The 22,765-nt window shown below is 50.2% G+C and overlaps 1 protein-coding gene across 1 annotated transcript in view; it reads right to left on the minus strand.

The window, feature by feature from the left end:
* Positions 1 to 19,101, minus strand: part of NRXN2 (neurexin 2) — a 308,880-nt gene extending 289,779 nt beyond the window's left edge. Inside the window, exons 1-2 of the mRNA XM_088659270.1 lie at positions 17,996 to 19,101; positions 2,862 to 2,879 (exon numbers count right to left, since the gene is read on the minus strand). Of these exons, the coding sequence (XP_088515396.1) occupies positions 2,862 to 2,879; positions 17,996 to 18,707 (730 nt within the window). The 5' untranslated portion in view covers positions 18,708 to 19,101. The remainder of the gene's footprint in view (positions 1 to 2,861; positions 2,880 to 17,995) is intronic.
* Positions 19,102 to 22,765: the final 3,664 nt, after the last annotated feature.

Consider the following 22,765-nt stretch of genomic DNA (forward strand, 5'->3'; position numbering starts at 1 on the left):
TGGATCCAGCCAAAGGATGGCCATCTTGTCAAATCTCCTGTTCTCGCTGTGACCAACCGGATGCCCCAATGGAAAGCCCAGCTCACAGCAGAACAGAAACACTCTTGCCACTTGTGATTCCCAACAACTGCTATTTAGAGTATACTGAGTACTGACTCCACATGGAATTCTCCTTTTTCACACACTGGGTCAGCATCTTTGTCAAACCATCCACTGTGACCTCACAGTCTCCTTCCTGGTTAGTCACTGCTAGTGTGGATCCCATGAGCATCTTGTTGGTGGCAAGGGAAAAAAACAGGCATAAAAAGAAGAATTCCCTGGATGCCAAGATCCAGGTTTGGGGCAAGTACTCTTTGGTGAGAGAACACCAGCAGAGATTTAAAATCACAAAATATGCAGGAAAGTGTGGAAATATAGGCTGATAGATATTTATGCCCTTCATCAAACAGTAGAGTTGGAAGGGACCTCAGGCTCATCTACTCCAACCCCCTGCAATGCAGGATTCTCAACTAAATGATCCATGACAGATAGCCATCCAGTCTCTGCTTAAAAACCTCCAAGGAAGGAGAGTCTACAACTTCTTGTGGGAGTCTGCTCCACTGTCAAACAGCTCTTACTGTCAAAAAGTTCTTCCTGGTGTTTAGCTGGAATCTCCTTTCTTGCAACTTAAAGCTGTTCGTTCGAGTTCTACCATCCAGAGCAGAAGAAAACAAGCTTGCTCCATCTTTCATGTGACAGCCCTTTAGATATTTGAAGGTGACTAGCATATCTCCTCTTTTCCAAGCTAAACATACCCAACTCCCTCAACCATTCCTAATAAGGCTTGGTTTCCAGACCTTTGATCATCTTGGTCAACCTTGTGAGTTCCGAAACTTCCCTCTTCCCTTAGGATAGAAAGAGACCACACATTTGGTAAGTTAAAAATGGTTCACTTACAAACTCTCCAAATGTCAGATTCATATGCTTTCCCAGGTAGCATTCAGAAAAAAAGGTGCACAGGCAGTAAAACTTGGCTACATTACAATGGTGAAAGTTCCTAAATTATTGGTATAGGAAAGAGAGCCAGTCACTTTCTTGATTGTCAGGGATTGTGGGGGGTGGTGTGATATAGTTCTTGGCTCACATGAGTGTGCATGAAAGGGTTACCTGTGCCCTGAGCTCAAGTTACCATGGATGGGATTTAGCAGGCTTATAGCAGCATTTGCTTCCTCCCTCTTTCTCTGCTTCCTACAAGAAACTGCAGCCAAGCATGGCTCTCAGGTGCAAGGGAAACCACGTGAATAGAAAATCTTTCTGAAATGAGATTTTTACAAAGACTGTGTGATTCTTTTATAAGGAAACCAAATTCTTTTCTTTTAAAATCATTTGAGAACTTTTTATTCTTTCTTTTACTGCCAAAAACAGAGACTTATCTGCTGTAATTTCTAAAACTCTGTGAGTAAAATCTTCATTTATTTGCAAACTGAGTTTCTGAGATTTATTCCAGCCAAAGTATTTTTGTAGGGAACATTTGTTTAAAAGTGGATGAGGGCAGATGTAAATCTAACCGAGTTTTAATGGGCTTGGAGCAATCGTCATTGTGCTAAACCTACTATGGGATAGTAAGAATCTCTCTTCCAAACCTCTGTCTCCAACAGGGGAAACCCAGCAGGTCTCCTGATACCATTGGACTAACCTATCCCATCATCAATGGCCATCAGATAGGTTGGCTGGGGATTATGGTAGCTGGAATCCAACAATGTCTGGAGGGCCCCACAGACGTTCCCCTGTCCCTGCTCTATGGAGTTGGAAATTAAATATGAACATCACAAGGAGGGTTTGCCCCAGCTGGAGTAAAGGGCATATTTCTGCTCTTGTCAGCCCAGCCCACGGCCTCTGGTTGCATATGTTGTAATGGCGCATCATAAGTGTGCATGGTGTTTTCAGAGAGTACCAGTCCCTGTCCCACAAGGAATTTAAGGCAGGTGGGGGAGAGAAACAATGGATCCAGGTGCTTCAGTTGCATGAGCTTAAGCCAACCTCCCCCCCCCAACCTGCTGCCATTCCAGCTGCTTTGGACTGCAACTCCCATCAGGCCTTGCAGACAACATAGCCGTGCTCCCAGCTAGCTGTGCTACTTGGTGCTGGTGGGAATTGCGGTCCAAAACAGCTAGCTTTAACTAAGTTACAGGCTGAGTTGCAGCTGGGCATGGGAATCATTCCTTTAGCACGAGGCACATCTAATTCAGATCTGGGGTGGGGTGGGGGGTTGGAGACTGACATTCCCAGAGCTTACACTTTAGTTTCTTAGCACACAACAGAAAGGGCTGGAAATGTTATCAAAGGGTAGAGGAGGAGTACCATGTTTCTGGAAGCTGAATGCACACAATCAACAAGGAGGAGAACAGCTGGGATGTACACAGTTGCCGTTTGAAATTCACGGCTAGAAAGCGCCTAAGTGGAACTTCCATATCAAGAGAAAATGAGACCACGTAGACTCAGGATGTCCCAGAGAAAAGCACCTCTGCCTAATGCTTTCACACAGATGCCTCCCCCAACCTACGAAAAAGCCTCTGCTGCTTCAGAGCAGGTCTCCCCTCCCAAATACTAGGAACGAAAAGAAAATGGTCTGTGTAACTCTTTCCCCACACACCCCGCCAGCAGCCCCAGCCCTGCCCTTTACACTTTATGGAGCACAGATCAGATCCTAACAGGATTGCCAAACAGTACCCACCCCAATGCCACAAAACAAACATTTGTTTGGATCTCACCGCAACCATCTAATCAACACGCAGCAGCAATCCCCCTTCTCACCCCACCCCAAAATCCCCCTCTAAGCAGAGCATTAGGTATCAGAATGGCAAGGAAAGGCGCCTACTCACCTTCCAACGTTAGCTCTTCTGTGGGGATCCAGCAAGGCAGGCAGAGAGTTGGGGAAGAAAAAGGAGAAAGAGCGAGTCAGGAGCAAGCAAGGAAAAGACCCAGCAACAGAACGACAGGCCAGCATCTCACGGTAGACCTAGACTCAGGCTAGAATCCTGGAGAGCCACTGCTGCCAGTCAGCGAATGCAATACTGAGCTATATACTGTTTGTCAATGTTTATGAATGCTCGTTTACTGTTCATTTACTGCTATTTGTTCACTTCTTGTGAGATAAAGAGATCCGGCTGCATTCCTTCACTCCAGAGGAATCGCCAGCCTCATCCTCATCACAGAATCACAAAGCATCCCATCCAGCCAAGTCATATTGTAAAGCGTTGTGCTTTTATTTTTGTTTGTATTTTCTGTATTTTAGGGGTTTTTAGCACAATGCTGTATTATTGGCATGTTTTGCTTCTGTTGTTAGCATTTGTTGCCTTGAGAAGAGTTTGTCAAGAAAGACAGCCTATAATTAGTGGAAAGAAAGAGGATGAGGTTTTGGATTCCCTGCTTGGAATTCTGCAGAAATGAGCCGTGTTTAGGTTGAGAGGAGGGAAGCCTCATCCTCAATGCACAGGTAAGAGACACCAGGTCTAAAAGGCATACCCAGAAGGCTGTTGCGAGGAGGAGATGAAACAGTTCTCTTATGAAGAAGCCGACCAACAAATTCACAGAGGACAACAGCTAGCAATGGCTGACTACTAGACATGGTGGCCACTTTCAGGATAAGAGGCATAGGAACCGAGGAACCAGGAACTAAGTCAGGCTATTGGTCATCAAGCTCGGTACTGTCCACACGGATGGGCAGTGGTTCTCTGAAGGGTCTCGGGCAAGAGGTATTCCCAGTTCTCCCAGCAGATGCCATCAGTGATTGAACCTAAGACTTTCAGCCTGAAAGCTATGCCCCACCCCCCTGCCCCAAGTCCCAGCTGGAGGTGTCTTGTGCTCATGGCCTCCTTGTGGGCTTCCTGGAGGCATCTGGCTGGATGCTATAAGGGGTGGGAATCCTGGAGAAGAGAGGCCCCCTTTGCCTGGCAAGACCTTCCAACCAACTGCCCTACCAGTCTGAGTCTCTTTTTTTCCCTCTTCTGCGAGCCGGTGTGCCGCCTCCCCTCTGCCGCTGATATTCTGCATACAAAGCCTGAGCCCCACCACTCAGCTACAGCACACAGCCCCGCAATGGATTTCAATTATTTATTATGGGGGTTGATATCCCACCCATCAAATAGATTTCCCCAAGGCAGTTTGCAATAAATCAAAGTCCAATTGCTAAAAGCATTTAAAAGCATACAAAAAAAACCAACTACAGAGGAAAATCAGCAGCCACCGTGTTTTTTCTCATACACACACACACCTTACAGTGATAAAACAGAGTAGATTATAAAGTCTGGCCAGATAACAAAGGCCTTTGCCTGGCATTGCCACCATGAGAGCGTCAAGGGAATAAGCATTGCTCAAGCAGGAGCCACAGTGAAGAAGGCCCTTTTTCCAGGTTAACCAGGGGAGAGAAGAAGGCCTCTGATGAAGACCTGAATAGCAGGGATGGGGAACCTCTGGCCCTCCAGATATTGTTGGACTAGGTCTCCCAGCATGCCTAGACACTGGCTATGCCACCTGAGGCTGACATAAGAATATAAGAAGAGCCCTGTTGCTGGATCAGGCCAGTGGCCCATCTAGTCCAGCATCCTGTTGTCCTCACAGTGGCAAACCAGACGCTTCATTGGAAAACCAGCAAGCAAGATTTGAGCACATCAGCCTTCTCCCCTCCTTTGTTTTTTCTAACTACTGGCATTCAGAGAAGAATAGCCATCCTGACTAATAGCCACCAATATCCCTCTCCTCCATGAATCATAAGAACCTAAGAAAAGCTGGCTGGATGAGGCCAATGACCCACCTAGTCTAGCATCAGCCACCATCTTAGGTACATAGGAAAGAGGACAGGCTTAAGAACATAAGGCCAAGAGAACAGCTTGCTGGATCAGGCCAAAGGGGCCCATGCAGCCCAGCATCCTGTTCTCCTTGTGGCCAGCCAGATGCCAGTGGAAAACTGGCAAGCAGGATCCAAGCACCAGAGCACTCTCTCCTCCTGCGGTTTGCAGTAACAGGCATCAGTAACATTTCTGCCTCTGACTAGTGACAGAGCATAGCCATCATGGCTAGTAGCCATCAATGGTCCTCTCCTCCATAACAATATTTGAGTCCAACAACATACAAAGGGCCCCATCCCTGTCGCAAAGGGTTAGGGTAACAAGGATGTCCATTGGACAGCATTTTGGACGCTCAGAGGCCTGGATCCGAGCCTGGGTTAAGCTTCCTTTTCTTTCTGGGTGTGGTGGGTTCTGCTTACCCTGTTTGGGGGACAGGGACACTGCTCAGTGGTTGGGCATGCAGAAGGGACCAGCTGCAATGCTTTGCTACTGATGCAAATGAAAAGCGGTATTGGGTTCTTCCTTTTAAAAAAAGGCACAAATAAAATAAATAAGCTCTGCAAATTAAATAGCTGTGTTTTTTTCCAAAACAAAAACGGGTGTGTGTGAATGTTTATAGAAATGGCTGCCTGGTTGAATTTGACCCTCGCTGCCGATCAGGGCTGTGTTGCCCCCCCCAGCAGGGTGCGAAGAAGATTGGCAGGACATGCCCATGGAGGGAAAACAACAGCCTTGAGACCTCTGTTCAAATCCAGCCTTTGACTTACGATGGAGGAGTAATGACTGGATGGTGCTAGCCGCCACCCCCTAAATATGGAAACAGTTGCCTTATGCAGTCTCTGGCCATGGAGAGGGGGCTCTGACACATGCAAGTCAAAGGTATTGCCCCCTTATCCCCCCCCCCTGGTTGCCTTCTTCCCAGGAATGTGGATGGAACCAAAGTAGCTTTGGGAGGCTGAGCCTGCAACAACTGTTGCCAGGAGGCCAGAGGAAGGAGAAGACAGAGCCTGGAATTTAGAATGGGGAGGGCATCTTGTGACCTTCCAGAAATAAGACAGACAGACAGACAGATTTATAGAGCTCCAACTTGAATAAAATATTGCGGGAGGGCCAGGTAAGCCCCATACCGCATAATCGATCACATGATGTGATGCACGCACACCATTTGAATGGCAATGCCCGTCGAATATTTTATTGGGGGGCTGAAGCCCCCTTGGCCCCTAGAAGTTGGTTCCTATGTTTATTCCTATCCCACCTTTTTTCCCCCAGACAGGGACTCAAGGTGGCTTACAGAGAAAATAGAAAAAGCTAAAAACATAGAAAATATCAACATTAAAAAGTAATTAAACACACACACACACACAAAATATACAGTCATACCTCGGTTTAAGTACGCTTCGGTTTGAGTACTTTCAGTTTAAATACTCCGCGGACCCGTCTGGAACGGATTAATCCACTTTCCATTACTTTCAATGGGAAAGTTCGCTTCAGGTTAAGTACAGACTTCCGGAACCAATTGTGTACTTAAACCGAGGTGCCACTGTGTGTGTGTGTGTGTGTGTGTGTGTGTGTGTGTGTGTGTGTAATTAAATCTGTTAGAATATACACAACAACAAGCAAATAAATAAATAAATTGCTGGACTCCAGCTCCCACCAGCCTCAGCAACCAATATAGTCCCCACCGTCAGGCATGATTAAAATTGTAGTTTAATGCCAGCTTCTCTGGCCAGTACATTCCTTCCACATGGCCCCTGCCCATGGGTTCCCTATCCCGCTCCTGCTTGCTTCATGCCAGTAGCCTCCCTCACAATCAAGTGATTCATAAAAAAACATAAGAAGGGCCTGCTGGATCAGGCCAACGGCCCAACTAGTCCAGCATCCTGTTCTGACAGTGGCCAACCAGATGCCTGTAGGAAACCCACTAGCAGGACCCAAGTGCAAGAGGCCCCTCCCCCGCTGTCGTTTCCAGAAACTGGTATTCGGAAGCATTGCTGCCTCCAACTGTGGTCAAGGAAAGCCATCAGAGTTAGTAGCCATCAGTAGCCCTCCACTCCCACTGCACAAATTTGCCTCATCCTCTTTTACAGCCATCCAAGTTGGTGCCTCTTGTGGAAGGGAGTTCCATAGTTTAACCCAGGCTTCCTCAAACTCAGTCCTCCAGATGTTTTTGGCCTACAACTCCCATGATCCTTAGCTAGCAGGACCAGTGGTCAAGGATGATGGGAATTGTAGTCTCAAAATATCTGGAGGGATGAATTTGAGAAAGCCTGGTTTAACCATACACTGTGTGAAGATGTTCTTTCCTCCTCCCCCTTCTGAATCTTCCAACATTCAGCTTTTTTGTATGTCCACAAGTTCCAGTGTTATGAGAGAGGGAGGGAAACTTTTCTCTGCCCACTTTCTCTATGCATAGTTCAACTAAGTTATGCTCAAAGCAGGCCCACTGAAATCAATGGACCAGTCTTAGTCATGTTCATTCATTTCAATGGGCCTATTCTGAGTAGGAGTAACACTGGATACAACTGCCAGTCTGCTTTTAAATCAGAAAAAAAAAATCACCGAAAAACAAACGGAACAGATTTCTAAGGCAACATCGTTTGGGTTTTTCAAATGGCCTTTCTTTAATTAGCGCCGTCACACGCTTTCATTTAAACACCATTGCACGAAGATATAAAATATAGCCTAGAAAGTGTTCAGCGCTAATTAAAAGATTGACTAAAAGAAGGAAACAGAAAATGATGCCCAGAGGAGAAGATGCAGCAAAGGCCTCCCGAAAAACAACAGGTCCACCTGCCCCAAATGTCACAGGACAAGTCTGAACCTCTTCGGAAAGAATAGCAAATTGCCCAGAGAGCCATTCAGATTTGCAGGCTTACTGGGGGGGGCAGGGGGCCCCAATTTTCTGCAGGTTGGAATGGTGGAAGAGCCACAGGGAAAGAGAAGAGAGCAATACAATGGCAGTCATGTGGATGACCCACAACAATGAAGCAAAAGAACACCAGAACAGCCTTGCTGGATCAAGCCCATGGCCCCATCTAGTCCAGCATCCTGTTCTCACAGTGGCCAACCAGATGCCCCAATGGGAAGCCAGTAAGAGCACAAGAGTCCTCTCGCCTCCTGTGGTTTCCACAAATGGCATTAGAAGCATGGCTGCCTCGAGCTGTGGAGGCACAGTATAGCCATCACGGCTAGTAGCCATCGATAGCCCACTCCTCCATGAACCATGGCATTTCCTCCGACTTAAATGCCTGGTGTGCAAGTGCCCAAAGTCTCAGTGGGAATGCACAACTGCCTTTATTTTGCACAATTTTCTCCTGGTGCAGAATTAGACCTTTCCTGCATGGCAGACTTTGGGGTTTCCCTCCTCACTTCCACCACAGAGTGTCCCCCAAGCACAGACAATGCCCCGGCCACACCTCGGGGGCAATCAGAGAAGACATAGAGATGCCACGTGGCCCCTTTGAGAGGGCAGCTTCCCAAGACCACCCTGGTTCATGGGCAGATGCAAACACCCACCCACATCCACCCACAAGCTTTGCATGCAGAAGATGCTCCCAGGTTCTATCCTGGCATGGGGAAGGGCACCTTTTTAACATGCAGAAGGTTCCAGTTTCAATTCTAACAGCGTCCCCAGGTAGAGCTGGGAGATAGCTTTGTCTGAAACCCTGGGCAGCCACTGCCAATCAGTCTAGAGACAATAGTGAGCTGGATGAACCCAATGGCCAGACTCACTATAAGGCAGCATCCAGTGGTCCTCTCTCCAGATGGTGCTGAGAAAGACCCATCTGAAACTCTGAGATACGGCTGCCAGTCCACGTATGTAGACAATACAGAGTGAGATGGTCTGGCCCTGAACAAGGGACCCTCCTATGTCCCAGTGTGCAAGGCCTGAACTGAATGATTGTGTGTTTGTGTGTGCAACCACCACCACCCCAAGCACAGAGGCTGTGTGTTCTGCCCTCACAACCATCTCCCTTTCATAAACAGTTCTGAACTGGCTCTGAGCACAGCCAAACTCTCCAGCACATGCCAGGGGAGCCCTCCTGATGCCAACTGGTGGTGCCCGACGGGCACAGCAGCAGCAAGGAAGAGTCTGGAGCCGTGACCAAGGAGATGATCCACAGGGAAGGGAAGGGGAACAGAAGCAGGAGGAAGAAGATGAAGAAGAGGGATGAGGAGGAAGGGTTATTTCCCTATCCCATGCACATTCCCTCTCCTGGCAGCCTACTTGGCAGCCGACCTTGGGCTGACCTTGCAGGGAACAGCCAGGCTGCCTGGCCCCAGCGTGCCCTTTGCAATGATGGAAACAGCTCAGCCCCAAAGCAGCGCCCATCACAGAGGGTGCAGCTAATGGGAGGGGGCAGGTAGGTGGGCACTGCTCAGGCCTTGCCCATGGGCAGGGGAAGAGAGAGAGAGAGAGAGAGAGAGAGAGAGAGAGAGAGAGAGAGAGAGATGCAAAAACACAAAGAGGGAGAAAGAGAAACAGATGGAGGGAGGAGCACACAAGCAGGTGCTGAAGCTTAGGTGGCCTGAACTGATGGAGCCCAGGTCAGGAAATACCTGACCCAGTTCTCAAGATGCTTGAGAAAAGGGGCAAAACGCTCGGGTTTATTTTATTTGATCCCTATCCCGTCTTTCCTCCGAGGAGCTCAAAGCAGCAAACACGGGTTTGTTCCCCACACCCTGCCCGGTACACCCACACCCACACGTTATCTCACAACAACCCTTTCAGGTAGGTCAAGCCAGGGGCAGAGGAAGTGGGGTGCGTTGGGGGTGGGCTGCCCTGGGTGTCACCACTGAGGGGGGGTGACAAAATGCCAGGGTGCACTCACCGCGGGGCCTGCAGTGCGCCCGAGCCATGCCCAAACAGTCCGCCTGCCTCCTCCCCACCCCCCAGCTGTAGGGCAGCTGAGTGGGAGGAGGCAGGCAGACTCCTCGGAGGCCCCGCAGAATGTCCTGCCCCGGTTGGCCCCGTCCCTGGGTGCAGGGCACACGAGCCATCCCAGGCGCCCGATCAGCTTGCTCCACTGCTGGGTCAAGCTGAGCCAGTGACCAACCCAAAGTCACCCTGGGACTCTCAAGTGTTTTTAAACAATGCAATTTCTCCCCATTCTTAGAAAGTGGCTTGGAGAGGCCCATGGAGAGGCTGGGTTGCTGTGGCTCCCACCCCTTCTTTTCACATGCTGAATTCTTGTATTGTACAGGGAGGCATGGACGTACCCAGCGCAGGGCAGGAGGGGGCAGCTGCCCCCCCTAGAAGCAGGGCCGGCGCATGAGAGCGGCGCTGCCGGCGGGGCTGGTGGGCAGAGGCGGAGCACAGCCCGGCGGAGCGCGAGTTCAGCGTTCCCGCCCACCACGCTGCGCCCTCCCCGCAGCTCCCTGTCGCACCCTCTGGCAAGGCAAAGCACAGCAGGGAATCAGAGAGCGCGGCGGGAAGCTGGAGGGCGTGATGGGCGGGAACGCCGAATTCGCACTCCGCTGGGCTGTGCTTCTCCTCCGCCTGCCTCTGGAGACTCCCCCGCTGCTGCCGATCCTGCTAAGCGGGGCGGGGCCAAGGCACGGGAGGGAAGGGAGGAAGCACGCGGGGCAGGGGAGGAGCCAGAGCGCGATGGCTGCCGGGCGAGGGGGCCGCCGGCGGTAGCAGCAGAAGCTACTGAGTTCAATGGGACTTGCTCCCAGGGAGCAGCGCACAACAGGGCAAGCTTCCGCTGATCCTGCTGCTGAACTGCGTTCAGCCAAGAGGGGAAAAGAAAAAAGGAGAGTGCTTCTGGGCATGCGGGGCACCTTAAAAGACCACCACATTAGTGCCGCTTGGCGGAGCGGGCGCTAAGAAGCTTGCCCTCTTGTGCGCTGTTCCCTGGGAGCAAGTCCCATTGAACTCAGCAGCTCCTGCTGCTGCCGCCGACAGCCCCCTCGCCCGGCAGCCATCGTGCTCTGGCTCCTCCCCCGCCACGCCGTGCGTGCTTCCTCCCTTCCCTCCCGTTCCTTGGCCCCGCCCCTTCCCCCCCAGTTTTGATCCTGGGTACGCCCCTGCAGGGAGGGATTCAGATAGGCAGGCAACCCAGCAGAATTTCTGGCTTGATCATCCTTTACGGGAACCCCGTTCACACCTCAGTATGTCACAAGATGTTGGGATGAAGCAATGGGGCCCCCAATTAGCAAGAGAGGAGCCCCCCCCGACACCCTCCTAGCTATATTATTAGAGCATGACACCATCCCCTACACACCCGTCCTTGACGAAATCTTTGTGGGCAAGGATGCAAATGACCTGACCCAAGGCTGTTGGTTTAAATATAGGCAGTGCCAGGGGAGCATCCGGCTGCCACTTGGAAAAACAGGAGAGGGACAGTCCGAAGGAGCCCTCGGAGGCAGGCCCAGTGGCTTCTGAAACATCCTCCCCTGTTTGCCACATGGCATGGGATAGGGGGGGGCATGAGGAGGAGATAGCAGGAGGGTGGGGGGAGTCACAAAAGACCTACTTGGCACAGTTGCTCAAATGGACTGGAGACACATGCGGCATAGTGGGTGAAGTGTCAGACTAAGAGCAGAGAAATCAGGGCTCAAATCCCACCTTAACCACTAAATTCACCTTGAGTCAGTCACACACCCTCAGCTTGACCTACCTCACAAGGTTGTTGTGAGGATAATATGGAGAGGGAGAACAAACCACTGTTATGTTCCCTAGAGTCATGGAATCAGCATCGCAGGGCTGGAAGGGACCCAAAGAATCATCTAGTCCTACTCCCTGAGAGGCTAAAGAATCCCTGGCAGGTGGCTGTCGAACCTCTGTTTAAAAACCTTCAACCGAGTCCACCAGCACCTTAGTTAACATCAGCCAAACCCCAAAAGCAGATCAAAACACATGTCAGCATTCCACATGCCTAGGTAGTCTTGTCTAAGCAAAAATTAAGAGAGAAAGGTTCAGGCAATGAGTCCCAAAGAGGCTCAAGAAATTTCCTGCTCCTGAAGCCTACCTGGGAACAGCAAAAAAAAAAAAGTTGTTCTACTTTTATTAAAATATTCATACTCTTCCCTAGTGGGACCTTAAAGGTGGCAAAAGGCCATAATTTAAAACATGGCAAATAAAACTGCATTTTAAAAGCACCAAGGAAACACTAAAAATGAAGGTAAGAAAACAGCAGCAATATAATATCAGCAAATGAGAAAGGGGGGGACGGACAGAAGGAATAACGGAGCCAGAACCAACTTCAAGGAGGTTGATCATAGAATTGGAAGGTAACCCCAAGGGTCATCCAGACCAACCCCCTGCAATGCAAGAGTCACAGTTAAAGAATCGCTGAGAGATGGCCATCCGACTTCTGTTTAAAAACCTCCAATGGAGGAGAGTCCACCACCTTCCAAGGGGGTCTGTTCCACAGTCAAAGAGCTCTTACCATCGGAAAGGTCTTCCGAATGTTTCTCCTTTCTTGCCATTTGAATCCATTGGTGTGGGTCCTACCCTCTGGAGCAGGAGAAAAGCTTGCTCCATCTTTCATGGAATGGTCCTCCACATATTTGAAGATGCTATTCTACCACCTCTCAGTCTTCTCCTAGCTAAACATGCTCCCTCAACCGTTCTTCATCAGGTTTGGTTTCCAGACCTTTTATCATCTTGGTCGCCCTCCTCTGCACACCTTCCAGCTTGTCAATAGGCCTATCCTTCTCAAATTGTGATCAGATGGCTTTCAAAAGAGAAACCATTTTTAACTGGGCAAAGCAGAAGGGAGAGGAAGCCAGGGGAGTCTCCATGGGCCTCATCTAGGCCAGCCCTCCAGATGCTTTGGATTACAGCTCCCATCGGACCCAGGACATACAGCTGCACTGACTGGAGCCAATGGTGGAGGGAGGCTAGCCAATGCGCTATCTCAAAGATGCCCAAAACTGGAATCCCCACCTGCTGTGTGCCAGGCCTGCAATCAGGAACTTCTTACTGGGTAGACTTAGAATGTATGAAAAGCCCTGCAGAAGGGGACTTGTCTAGGCCAGCATCCTGTTTTCACAGTAGCTAGATGCCCCTAAGAACCTAGGAACCCAGGCCTTTGGACCGGAAGGTTCCATAAGAACCTAAGACAAGCCCTCCAGCTGGATAAGGCCCACTGGAGGCCCCATCTATTCCAGCATCCTGCTCCCACAGTGGCCAAGCACATGCCCATTGGGGGAAGCTTGCAAGCAGGACCACTCTGGCCATTTGCAGTTCCCAGAGACAGGTACTCAGAAGGCAGAACACGGCCAACGTTGTGGCTGGCGGCCCTTGACAGCCCCATCCTCTTCCATCGATTGGTCTAGTCCTCTTTTTGAGCCATCCAAGTTGGTGGTGTTCCCATGCCTGAGGATTCCTGGCTGAGGAAGCCTGGGAGGGACTGCACGTTGTACGGTCCTGACCGAAATGTTCTGTCGCTCACAGATAGTTTGTGTCTCTGCACAGTTGGAGGCAGGGTCCGTCCCATAGTAGAAGCCCTTCCGAACATGTGCAGAGTGCCTTTCCCCTACAAGAGGAAAAGCAACAACCAACTCCTTGCATGATCTGGAATTAGGGAAACAATTGCCCTGGCTCAAAAAACAGACTCGCAGGCGGGCTTGCCCACCCCTGCCCAAGGTGCCCTCCATTCCAGGGATTAACCTTTGACCTGCAAAACTACCTTTCCTCCCCTCCTGCAAAGGCCTCTCTGCCTGCTGCCCCCCAGCAACACACACCCTTCCTGCTCCTGCTCGCACACTTTTGAGAGGCTTCAAATCCATCTCCTTCCAAACCCATCAGCCAGCCTGGGCCAGCGTTTCCACGGCAACCGGCCTAGGCAACAGCCGCCCAGCCTGCCCGTCACGGAAGCCTCCTTTGCGAGGGCCGAGAACAGCCGCCGCGGCAGGAGTCAGGCGGCCCTGGTGTCTCCTCCGGCTGCACGAGAGGCTCCCCTGCCAAGCCCATCTCCACGGCAACCGGCCAAGTCGGTTGCCGCCACCGCCATCTGCTAGCCAGCCTCCCTCTCCAGACAACAGGCTTACGGAGAGCAGGCGAGTGGGCGGATGGGCTGAGCCCGAGTGCCGGCGGCATGTGGGTGTTGTGTTGTGTGTCTGCATGTAGAAGAGAAGCGGGAGAGTATTCTTGACGTAAGCGAGCACTATTTGCTGCCTTGTGCGAGACGAGGGGTTATGTAAACTCCCGTCGTCTGGTTGCCATGCAAGAGTCTGAAATTGTTGTCCTTGGCCCTGAGCTGGGAAGGGAAAAAAGGGGAACTTAGGATGGCGCCTGGGCAGGCGGGCACGTTCAAGGCTCCGAATTGGCAAACTGTCAGGAACCCAAATGCCCATGAAGACTCAGAGCAGGAACTCAAATTTCTTCCAGGTCGTGGGACTTCATAGTATCGCTTGGTCAGACCCCACCTGGAGTCCTGTGTCCAGTTCCAGGTGCCACAGTTTAAGAAGGATATTTTGCAAGGTAGAGGGTATGCAGAGGAAGGTGGTCGAGATGATGAAAGGCCTGGAAACCAAGCCTTATGAGGAACGGTTGAGGCACTGGGGATGTGTAGTGTGGAGAAGAGGGGATGGAGAGGAGAGTCATATGTGAAGGGCTGCCCCATGGAAGGTGGAGCAAGCTTGTTGTGTGCTGCTCCAGAAGGCAGGACCCAAACCAACAGATTCAAATGACAAGAAAGGTGATCCCAAATAAACATTAGGAAGAACTTTCCGAGGGTAAGAGCTGTTTTGACAGTGGAACAGACTCCCTCAGAAGGCTCATTCATTGGAGGTTTTTAAATAGAGGTTGGATGGCCATCTGTCAGGAATCCTTTAGCTGCGATTCCTGCATTGCAGGGGGTTGAACTAGTTGGCCCTTAGGGGTCCCTTCCAACGCTATAATTCTGTGATTCTATGACTCCAGTTGCAGAGGTGTGGGGATTAACGCTAGTCTCCGGCTCCTATCAAGCCCAGCCAGCATGGCTAGCGGTTAGGGCTGCCGGAAATAGGAGCTGGACAACTTCTGGAGGATGTTTCAGGTGCAGAAGCATCGCCTGCTGCTCCCTGACGGTTTCACCTGGAGGTGCCAATGGGGATTGTACCCGGGGCCTTCTGCATGCAAAGCAGCTGTCCTATGGTCCTTCCCCTCTACACAGCTCTGGGCAACTCACACTAATGAAACATACCACCAGGGTGCTGGGGGAGGGCCAGAGAAAAGACCCAGGATGATGTGACCTTGGAGTTAGGCTACTAGCAGGGGGTGGGCTCCTGTGTGAAACAGCATCCCTTTCCAGAAATGACAGGCGCCCGCTATCTGCACTTCCCGGAAACAACGGAATGCATTTTTGTTCCAACAAGCTTTCCCTGCTGGATAGTTGGATCTTTGCCAGGAATGTATATTTGGTATCACATTAGGTTTGTTTCTGTTTTGTTTTTTAAAAGCATTTGTGCTTTTTAACTGTCTTGCAGTTTTTACTGCGCATCCGCCTTGTGAAGATTGTGCAGAATGCAATTAATAAATTAATAATAGCAATAATAATTTGTTGTGGTCACTTGGGCCTTAAGCAGGAAGACAGTCCAGCCCACCCCCACCCCCAACCTGCCCTCTGACAGGAATTCCCCCCCCCCAGGAAGTTCACCTCTGAGCCACCTCCCACCAGTGTCCAGTTTAAGTTCCTTCGGGATGCCCCAAAGGGAACCAAGGGGAAACTGAGTCCCAAACCCTCCCTGACCCTGCCCAGTGGGCCTTGCTTACAAGGTGGGCTGAGCATACCACATGCACCACCCTTCCCACAGCCTGCCACAGGGTAAGAGGCCATGTTCGCAGGGCAAAGGTGCAAAAGGGTTTCCCGCTTTTTTATTCAATTATGGGACGGATTTCTCTCAGGGTGGCGTGTTACTCATTGATTGCCAGAAACTTTAAAAAAAACAAAACATAAACGGGCTGAATGAGACTAGTTTAGAAATAATTACTATAATTTAAATCGAAGGACAATACATGACCTCATAGTGGGGAGCAAGACTATAACCAGGTGACCTGGGATTTTTCCTGCTCACTCTGCTGTCTTGGTGCTGCTGAGTGTAGAATGGGCAGCTTCAAGTCCTGCCCCCCCCCTACACTCTCCCCTTTTCTGGGTTTTTTTAAAATCTCTAAACCAGGATTGGACTGGGTAGCCCTTCAAACAGAGGACTGCCTTCTGTAAAGTGGGACAGTGGCCTCCTTAACTTCACTAAACCGTATCCCGCACCGTCTGCTCTTAACCGTCAGTGGGGGGCTCTCACATTCCACCCCAGACCTCACCAGGGATTGATCCAGGTGCCTTCTGCATGCCAAGCAAGTGCTCTGCCAGCACTGAGACAGCGAGGTGCCTCTCAGCTCTGGGGGAGGACAAAACACCCCAAATCACTGAGCCGGGGAGGGAGGGAGGGAGCCCACTTGCCTTCCTTGCCTACTGGCACGGAAGGGGAAATGAGCTCAGCACCCAGCAATAATACAGAAAAGGGTCACTTCTGGGCATGCACAGAATGCAGCACGGAGTAGCCACAGAATTGGGGATCAGGGCCCCTCACCCCCAAGGGGAACAGCTTTCAGATGCAGGGCCTCTCTCTCCCCACTTTTTTGTAAGGGGCTCCAGCACTGGAGTCTGCTCAGGGAGGGGAGCCCCCCCCCTGGACTTTCCTTCCTTCCAGATCAGCTGCTCCAGAATTGGCTCCCTTGGCAGCCCATCCTGGCTGCTTGCCAGAGCAGCAGGCAGGGCCATAAACAGATAAGTAATAGCTGGATAAATTGCACATAGCTGGGGACCAGGTTTCCTCTGACCCACAAGCAGGGCTGGCCCACGACATGTTGGCACCTGAAGCAAATGGAAAAATGGCTCCCCACCCCCTGGCTAGGGAAGAAGGGGTGAGTGAAGATCTATATCAGGAACAAGGGAGAGGGGAATCAAATCAACCTTACCCGATGGTTGAAGTGGGGCTCAAAGGCCATTGCTGGATGGCTGGGGACTGAGAATCATGCCGGGCAGGCGCAGAGCCCAGGAGACCCCAGAGAGCTATTTTGTCCCTGAAGAAGGGCAGGTGGGGCTGCCAGGTCAGTTGCACCCCAGACCCAAGACCCCTAGAGGGCAAGACCCCAGTGATGTCAGCAACCACAGACTCTGACAGCAGGTCATTCACATAAAAACACAAAGTCTAGCAAATGGTTGGAAACAGAGACAGAAACCTTAGCTCAAGGGGGTATTCTCAAATCATTTTTTCTCTATTTTATCATATGTGGTGGACATGCGAAAAAATTAAAAGATTTTGGGAAATGATATATAATGAACTCTAAAAGATTTTTAAATACACCTTTCCCAAAAAACCGGAGGCTTTTTTATTAGGACTTATAGGACAGGAGATTGTAAAAGGAGACCAAGTACTATTTATGTATGCGACAACCGCGGCTAGGACTTTGTTAGCCCAAAAATGGAAAATGGAGTTACCAACGATTGAAGAGTGGCAGACGAAAATGATGGACTATGCGGAATTAGCAAGACTGACTAGCAGGATCCGAAACCAGGGAGAGTCAAGGTTCCAAAAGGACTGGAGTAAATTTGTGGACTATATGGAGAAGCACTGGAGAAGTTTAAAGACACTTGCAGGACTGAAATAAATCCTACGAATTGGCTTTAAGTAGATGAAATAAAGGAACTGCGAGATAGGAGTAGACAAGAAAACCGAATGGGGGGAAGGGGGGAAGTCAAAAGATCGGCAGAGCAAAGAAAATTGTAATAATTGATAAGATGCTAAGAAGAAAAAAATGTGTTTATTATGTTTATTATGTGCTGTTGTGTTTGTGGTTGTATGGTTTGTTTTTGTTTAAATGTGTTTAATTGGAAAATTTAATAAATTGCTTTTTTAAAAAACAATTTTTTCTCACCTGCTCAGGGCACCCAAGGAGGTACGACTGTACAACTATTTGGTTCCTGAAATTCGTTCTGATGGTGCAGATGAAATATAACGGATAGAATTCTACAAGATGTAGGAAAACAGCCAAGATCCAGGAATCCCCAGGCATGCACTGCGAGATGGTGGAGACTTCAGGCATCATCCTGGTGCCCAGCCATCTCCACTTGGTTGCAAGTGGTCAACAGCCAGGTGCAAAATGTGCCTGGCAAATTTCAAACGCTGGCCTGGTCCCACTGGAACCCGTGGCTCCCAGCTCCCCATCAGCCTCTTACCTTCACTGCAGAACTTGCCCTGGAATCCGGTCAGGCTGCAGTCGCACTGGACCTCGCTGTTGACCACGGTGCAGATCCCTCCGTTGACGCAGGGGTTCTGCTTGGTGCACAGGTATTCCGTGTCACTGCGGATGCCCTGGCTGCCCAGGAGGGCGGGGGGCGTGTCGCCCACTTTGAGGTTGGCCACCATGCCACGGAAGGGCATCTCGTACTTGACAGTGCTGAGGGTGAGGGCCGAGAGCCGGACGTCCGGCGGGATGCCCCCCACGAAGAGGTCACTCTCCACCGTCATGTCGCGCCGCTTGGACTTGACCTCGGCCACGCGGGCCTCTCCGTCGACCACTAGCATGGTCTCGCGGTAGTTGCGCGTCAGCAGCAGCATGTGCCAGCGGTCGTCGTTGACGGGCGTCTCCAGGTGCAGGCTGGCCGGCTCGGCGCAGGAGATCGTGAAGCGCAGGCGGAAGCGGCCCTCCAGGATCAGCAGCTCCAGGAAGTCGCAGTTCCCGCCGTCATCCAGGTACAGCACCAGGGCCCGCGAGACATTGGTCTTGAGGCTGAAGCTCAGCTCCCCCGAGGAGCTGGCATCCCACCGGGCATAGCGAGCCCACTGGCCTGTTGCGCCCCCAAACTCCAAGGCCGCGCCGCCCGCCCCGGGGCCCAGCGCCGAGGCCACCAGCAACGCCAAGGGCAGCAGGCGCAACGCTTTCGCCATGGCTGCCCCGCTCTGCACACCTCGAGGCGAATGGCGCCCCCCCTCCTGCTGCACACCTTCAGATCCACATGAGACTGACCGGCAGAACAGGCCACAACCTGGCCGGGCAGAGAGAACCTCCTCCTGCTCCTCCTCCTCAAAGAGCCGCAGGGGCTCTTGCGCAGGAAGGGGCCACAATGTACGTCTTCCGCGAAGGTCCTCGTGGCTCCCCTGTCCCCCCCTCCCCAAGAGCCAAGGCGACTCTGAAGCAGCCCTGCCTACAGCATATTCGTCCTCTCATGGACAGGGGCTGCAGAATAGCCCTCAGAAGGAGGGTGGGGCGGGGGGCGGGTAGGATGCTTCCGGGAGCCAACAATCTGTCCGTATCTGCCGCAGTTGGAAGCTTGGTCCTTCCTTCCCTTGATGGGGTCCCTCCGAATCTGTTCTGCGTTCAGTCTGGAGTGCGCATTGTAGAAAGCTCAGCCTGGAGTGAGCAGAAAGGGGGGTGGGGGAGAGGAAGAGAGGAGAAAAAGGGAAAGTTATCAGCCACTGTGCACCACTTTTTAAGTCCCATTGCTGACCCTGTAAACAGACCCTTCCCCACATTTGGGGTCCCACTTCCCAACCTGCCTGCATCACAATCCCTAGTTGGGCTCACAGTGACTGCAAGTCACACTTCGCACACAACCCAAACCAATACAGATATATAGATATATACAGTGCTGTTTTACTATAAAAAGAGGTGCCGGAACTCACCATGAACACCTCTCTTGTTCTCTTATCATGGCAATGGTGCCCACCTGAGAGGTGCCAGAACTGAGTTTCATTGATTTCGGGGTGGGGTGGGGGAACCTTAGATACATAAATATACATGTGAAACTCTGAAAATTAGAATATCGTCAAAAAGTGCATTTATTTCAGTAATGCAACTTAAAAGGTGAAACCAATTATGAGATAGATAGATGCATGACATGCAAAGCAAGATATGTCAAGCCTTTGTTCGTTGTAACTGTAATTATTTGTCGTTAGGCAGGTCAATTATAAATGGAATGCAATTAATGAAATGTAATGGCGATGTTTATTTTTGTTTATTTTTTATTTTTGTATTACTGTAACTATTTGTTTTATTACTGTGGAATTTTCAAAAGAAAGCATTTGTAAAAATTAAAAGAAAAATAAATAATAATAAGTTGCATTACTGAAATAAATGCACTTTTCGACGATATTCTAATTTTCAGAGTTTCACCTGTATATGTAGGGGTGTGGATGGGAGGGTGGGTGTGGCTGTGGGTGTGCATGGAACTCCCATCCTAACACCTCCTCTGCCATGTCCCAAGCAAGACTCAGACATTATATATTTCTGAATCCCCTCAAGGAACACCTTGAGGTGTTCCTGTTGGCACCTGCCAAGAGCCCCCTGTCCTCCCTCGTCTTTTAAAATTCAGGGCTTAAAATATATATATATATATATTATCCCCACCTTGGGTGCAGCTGGACTGGCTGGAAGGTGAACGTCAGGCATCATCCAGACCCCTCATCCACCCTCTTGCCATGCTTCCCCAGACTGTCTCTGGGCACCATATGTTCGGGGAGGGGCAGTAGCATACTATTTTGTGTGATAGATGTATCACTTGGGTGTTGTTGTTTTTTCTGTTATGCATGCTTTGGCTATTTCTTTGGTTGCGAGATAGGCTTGTCTGCTTTTATGTTTGGCTGTTAGGAGATCTCCTGCTTACTTTTTCAAAATATTTCATTAGAAGGTACAGGTGCTTTTTGCCTGTGTTTTATTTATTGGAGTGTGTGTGAATGTGTTTTGCCTACTATTGGGGGGGGGCGAGATTCTAAACATTGCCAGTTCTGCAGCTGTGAAATGGGCCCACAATACTTCATTAAATTTTCAAATGTGCCTCCCAAGGACCAAAATGTCCCGTCCCCCACCTACGCATTTTCCGTATGCAGAACTCCACATGCCTTTAAATTAATAATATATGGAAAATTAATAAAAAATTATATTACAAAAAACAGAGGGAGGGGGAATGAGAAGAGCAGCAAAAATCAATAAAGTTGGGCTTTGTTACTGGCATATATTAATACACAAGCTATTGATATATATCATAGATGTCCATATTGCATGTGGGTCCTGTAGGCGAGTCATGCCTGTGGATGTGGGGGCAATGAAGACCTGCTCACCCACAATGAATCTGAATTGACCATCCTTCTGGTTTAGGAGATGTTAACAGGCCCTGCTCATGCAGTTTCAAGCTGACCTGTTGAGCTATATAGGCTAGAAATTTGGGTACAAGAAAGGTTACAAACATTTGAAGTTGGCCTTTCAGGGATTTGGATTCCAAGCTTCATGTCCTATCCTGGGCTCTTTGCTGGAACAAGATAACGGGATTCTACCCTTTTTGACTCAGAGCAGAAATCATACCTTTCGAGGTTTGAAAATAGGGACATCCTATTCCATTATTATTATTATTATTATTATTACCCCATCCATCTGACTGAGTTGCCCCAGCCACTTTAGGCGGCTTCCAACATACATAAAAACATAATAAAACATTAAACATTAATAAACATTAATAAACTTTCCTATACAGGGCTGCCTTCAGATGGCTATGGGTCAGATAACTCCATACCCTCCAACATTTTGGGACACCCTAAAGAAAAGTGGGACATTCCGGGATCAAATCAGAAACCAGGGCGGCTTCTGTAAATCTGGGACTGTGCTTGGAAAATAGGGACACTTGAAAGATCTGAGAAAGTCTCCGTTGTACACCACATGGAGGGAGGGGGCATATGTGCAGGTGCATCTCTGTGCCCCCCCATCTTTCTTCTCCTAACTTCATCCACGCTCAGCAAAACCAATTTATGGCCCCACATCCAGCTGCGCCCCATAAGCCAGCTGCCTCCCCACCCCACCCCTGCCGCCATTTTTCTGCTCTTTCCCGTAGGCAGGAAGAATCACATCTCCTCCCCACCCCATGCAGGATCAGGGCCCTGTGTCACTCAGCGAGCTAATGCAATGCAAATTTCATTCCCATCAAATTGCCTTTTTGGAATGATTACCCTTGTAACTGACTGTCAGAGAAGCAATTTATCCCCCCCCCGCGCGCGCGCCTGCCGCTGCCGCTCAGGGTGGAGGGTGTATTTGCATCTTGTTACTGCATAAGAGCATGATTATTTATAGCGGGGGGGGGATGTAGGAGAGGAAATGGGAATAGGATGGGGGGGAAGCATAGATGGAAAGAAAGTGGAGGGGGAGAGGGACTGGAGGCGGGGGCGCTGGTGGGCTGGGAGGCCAGGATTTCCAGCCAATTCTCCGCCACCCAGAAGGAGACTTTATTCTTCCTTCTCCAGGCTCCTTGTGAGCACAGACACGCACTCCGAGCCCCTCATTTTTCCAACAGGGGTTTTCCTCCCTTAAAATTTCTGCCTCATCTTTTAAGTGAAAAGGACCCTCAAGGCAATTTAGAAATGATCATTAAACAAAACACAATAAATCCGAAACAAACCCACTTTAAAAAAAGAAAAAATGAATGAATGCATTTCTGCCTAACCACTCTTCGCAACTGGCATCTGATGGGAGACCAGAAGCAAAAGTAGAGATGGGCTCTCCACCCAGAGAGAGAGCAGAGTACTCCTTAAAACACACATGCACACCCATTCTAGCACCTCTTGCACTCCGCGGAGCACAACTTAAATAAGCTGGGAGGGGTGGGGGGGACCACCACCACCAACGCGCTCTGGATGTTGGGGAGGGGGCTGGTCTCCATGGCAATGGGAGGGATACGCCATCATGCAAATGAGCCGCGCGGCGGGGTTATTTATAAATTCTCCCTCGTCTGCAGCACCTCATTGGGTAATGGGCATAATTAACATTCGGCTTCTAATTAGCCAATCAAATTAAATTCCGCACCTGCAATGGGTGCTTGATTGAAGCCTGAGCGCGCTGCAGCCTCCCGTCTCCCCCCCCCAAAAGCTTTGCAGAGGAGCCCGAGCTGAAGACAAGCCCCCACCATTTAAAAGAGAGAGAGATTTCCCACCCTCCTATCTGCCTCACACAAGTGTTGCTCAGC

Source organism: Zootoca vivipara, chromosome 16 (genome assembly GCF_965207765.1).
Source record: "Zootoca vivipara chromosome 16, rZooViv2.hap1.1, whole genome shotgun sequence".
In the NCBI taxonomy this organism is placed as follows: Eukaryota; Metazoa; Chordata; class Lepidosauria; order Squamata; family Lacertidae; genus Zootoca; species Zootoca vivipara.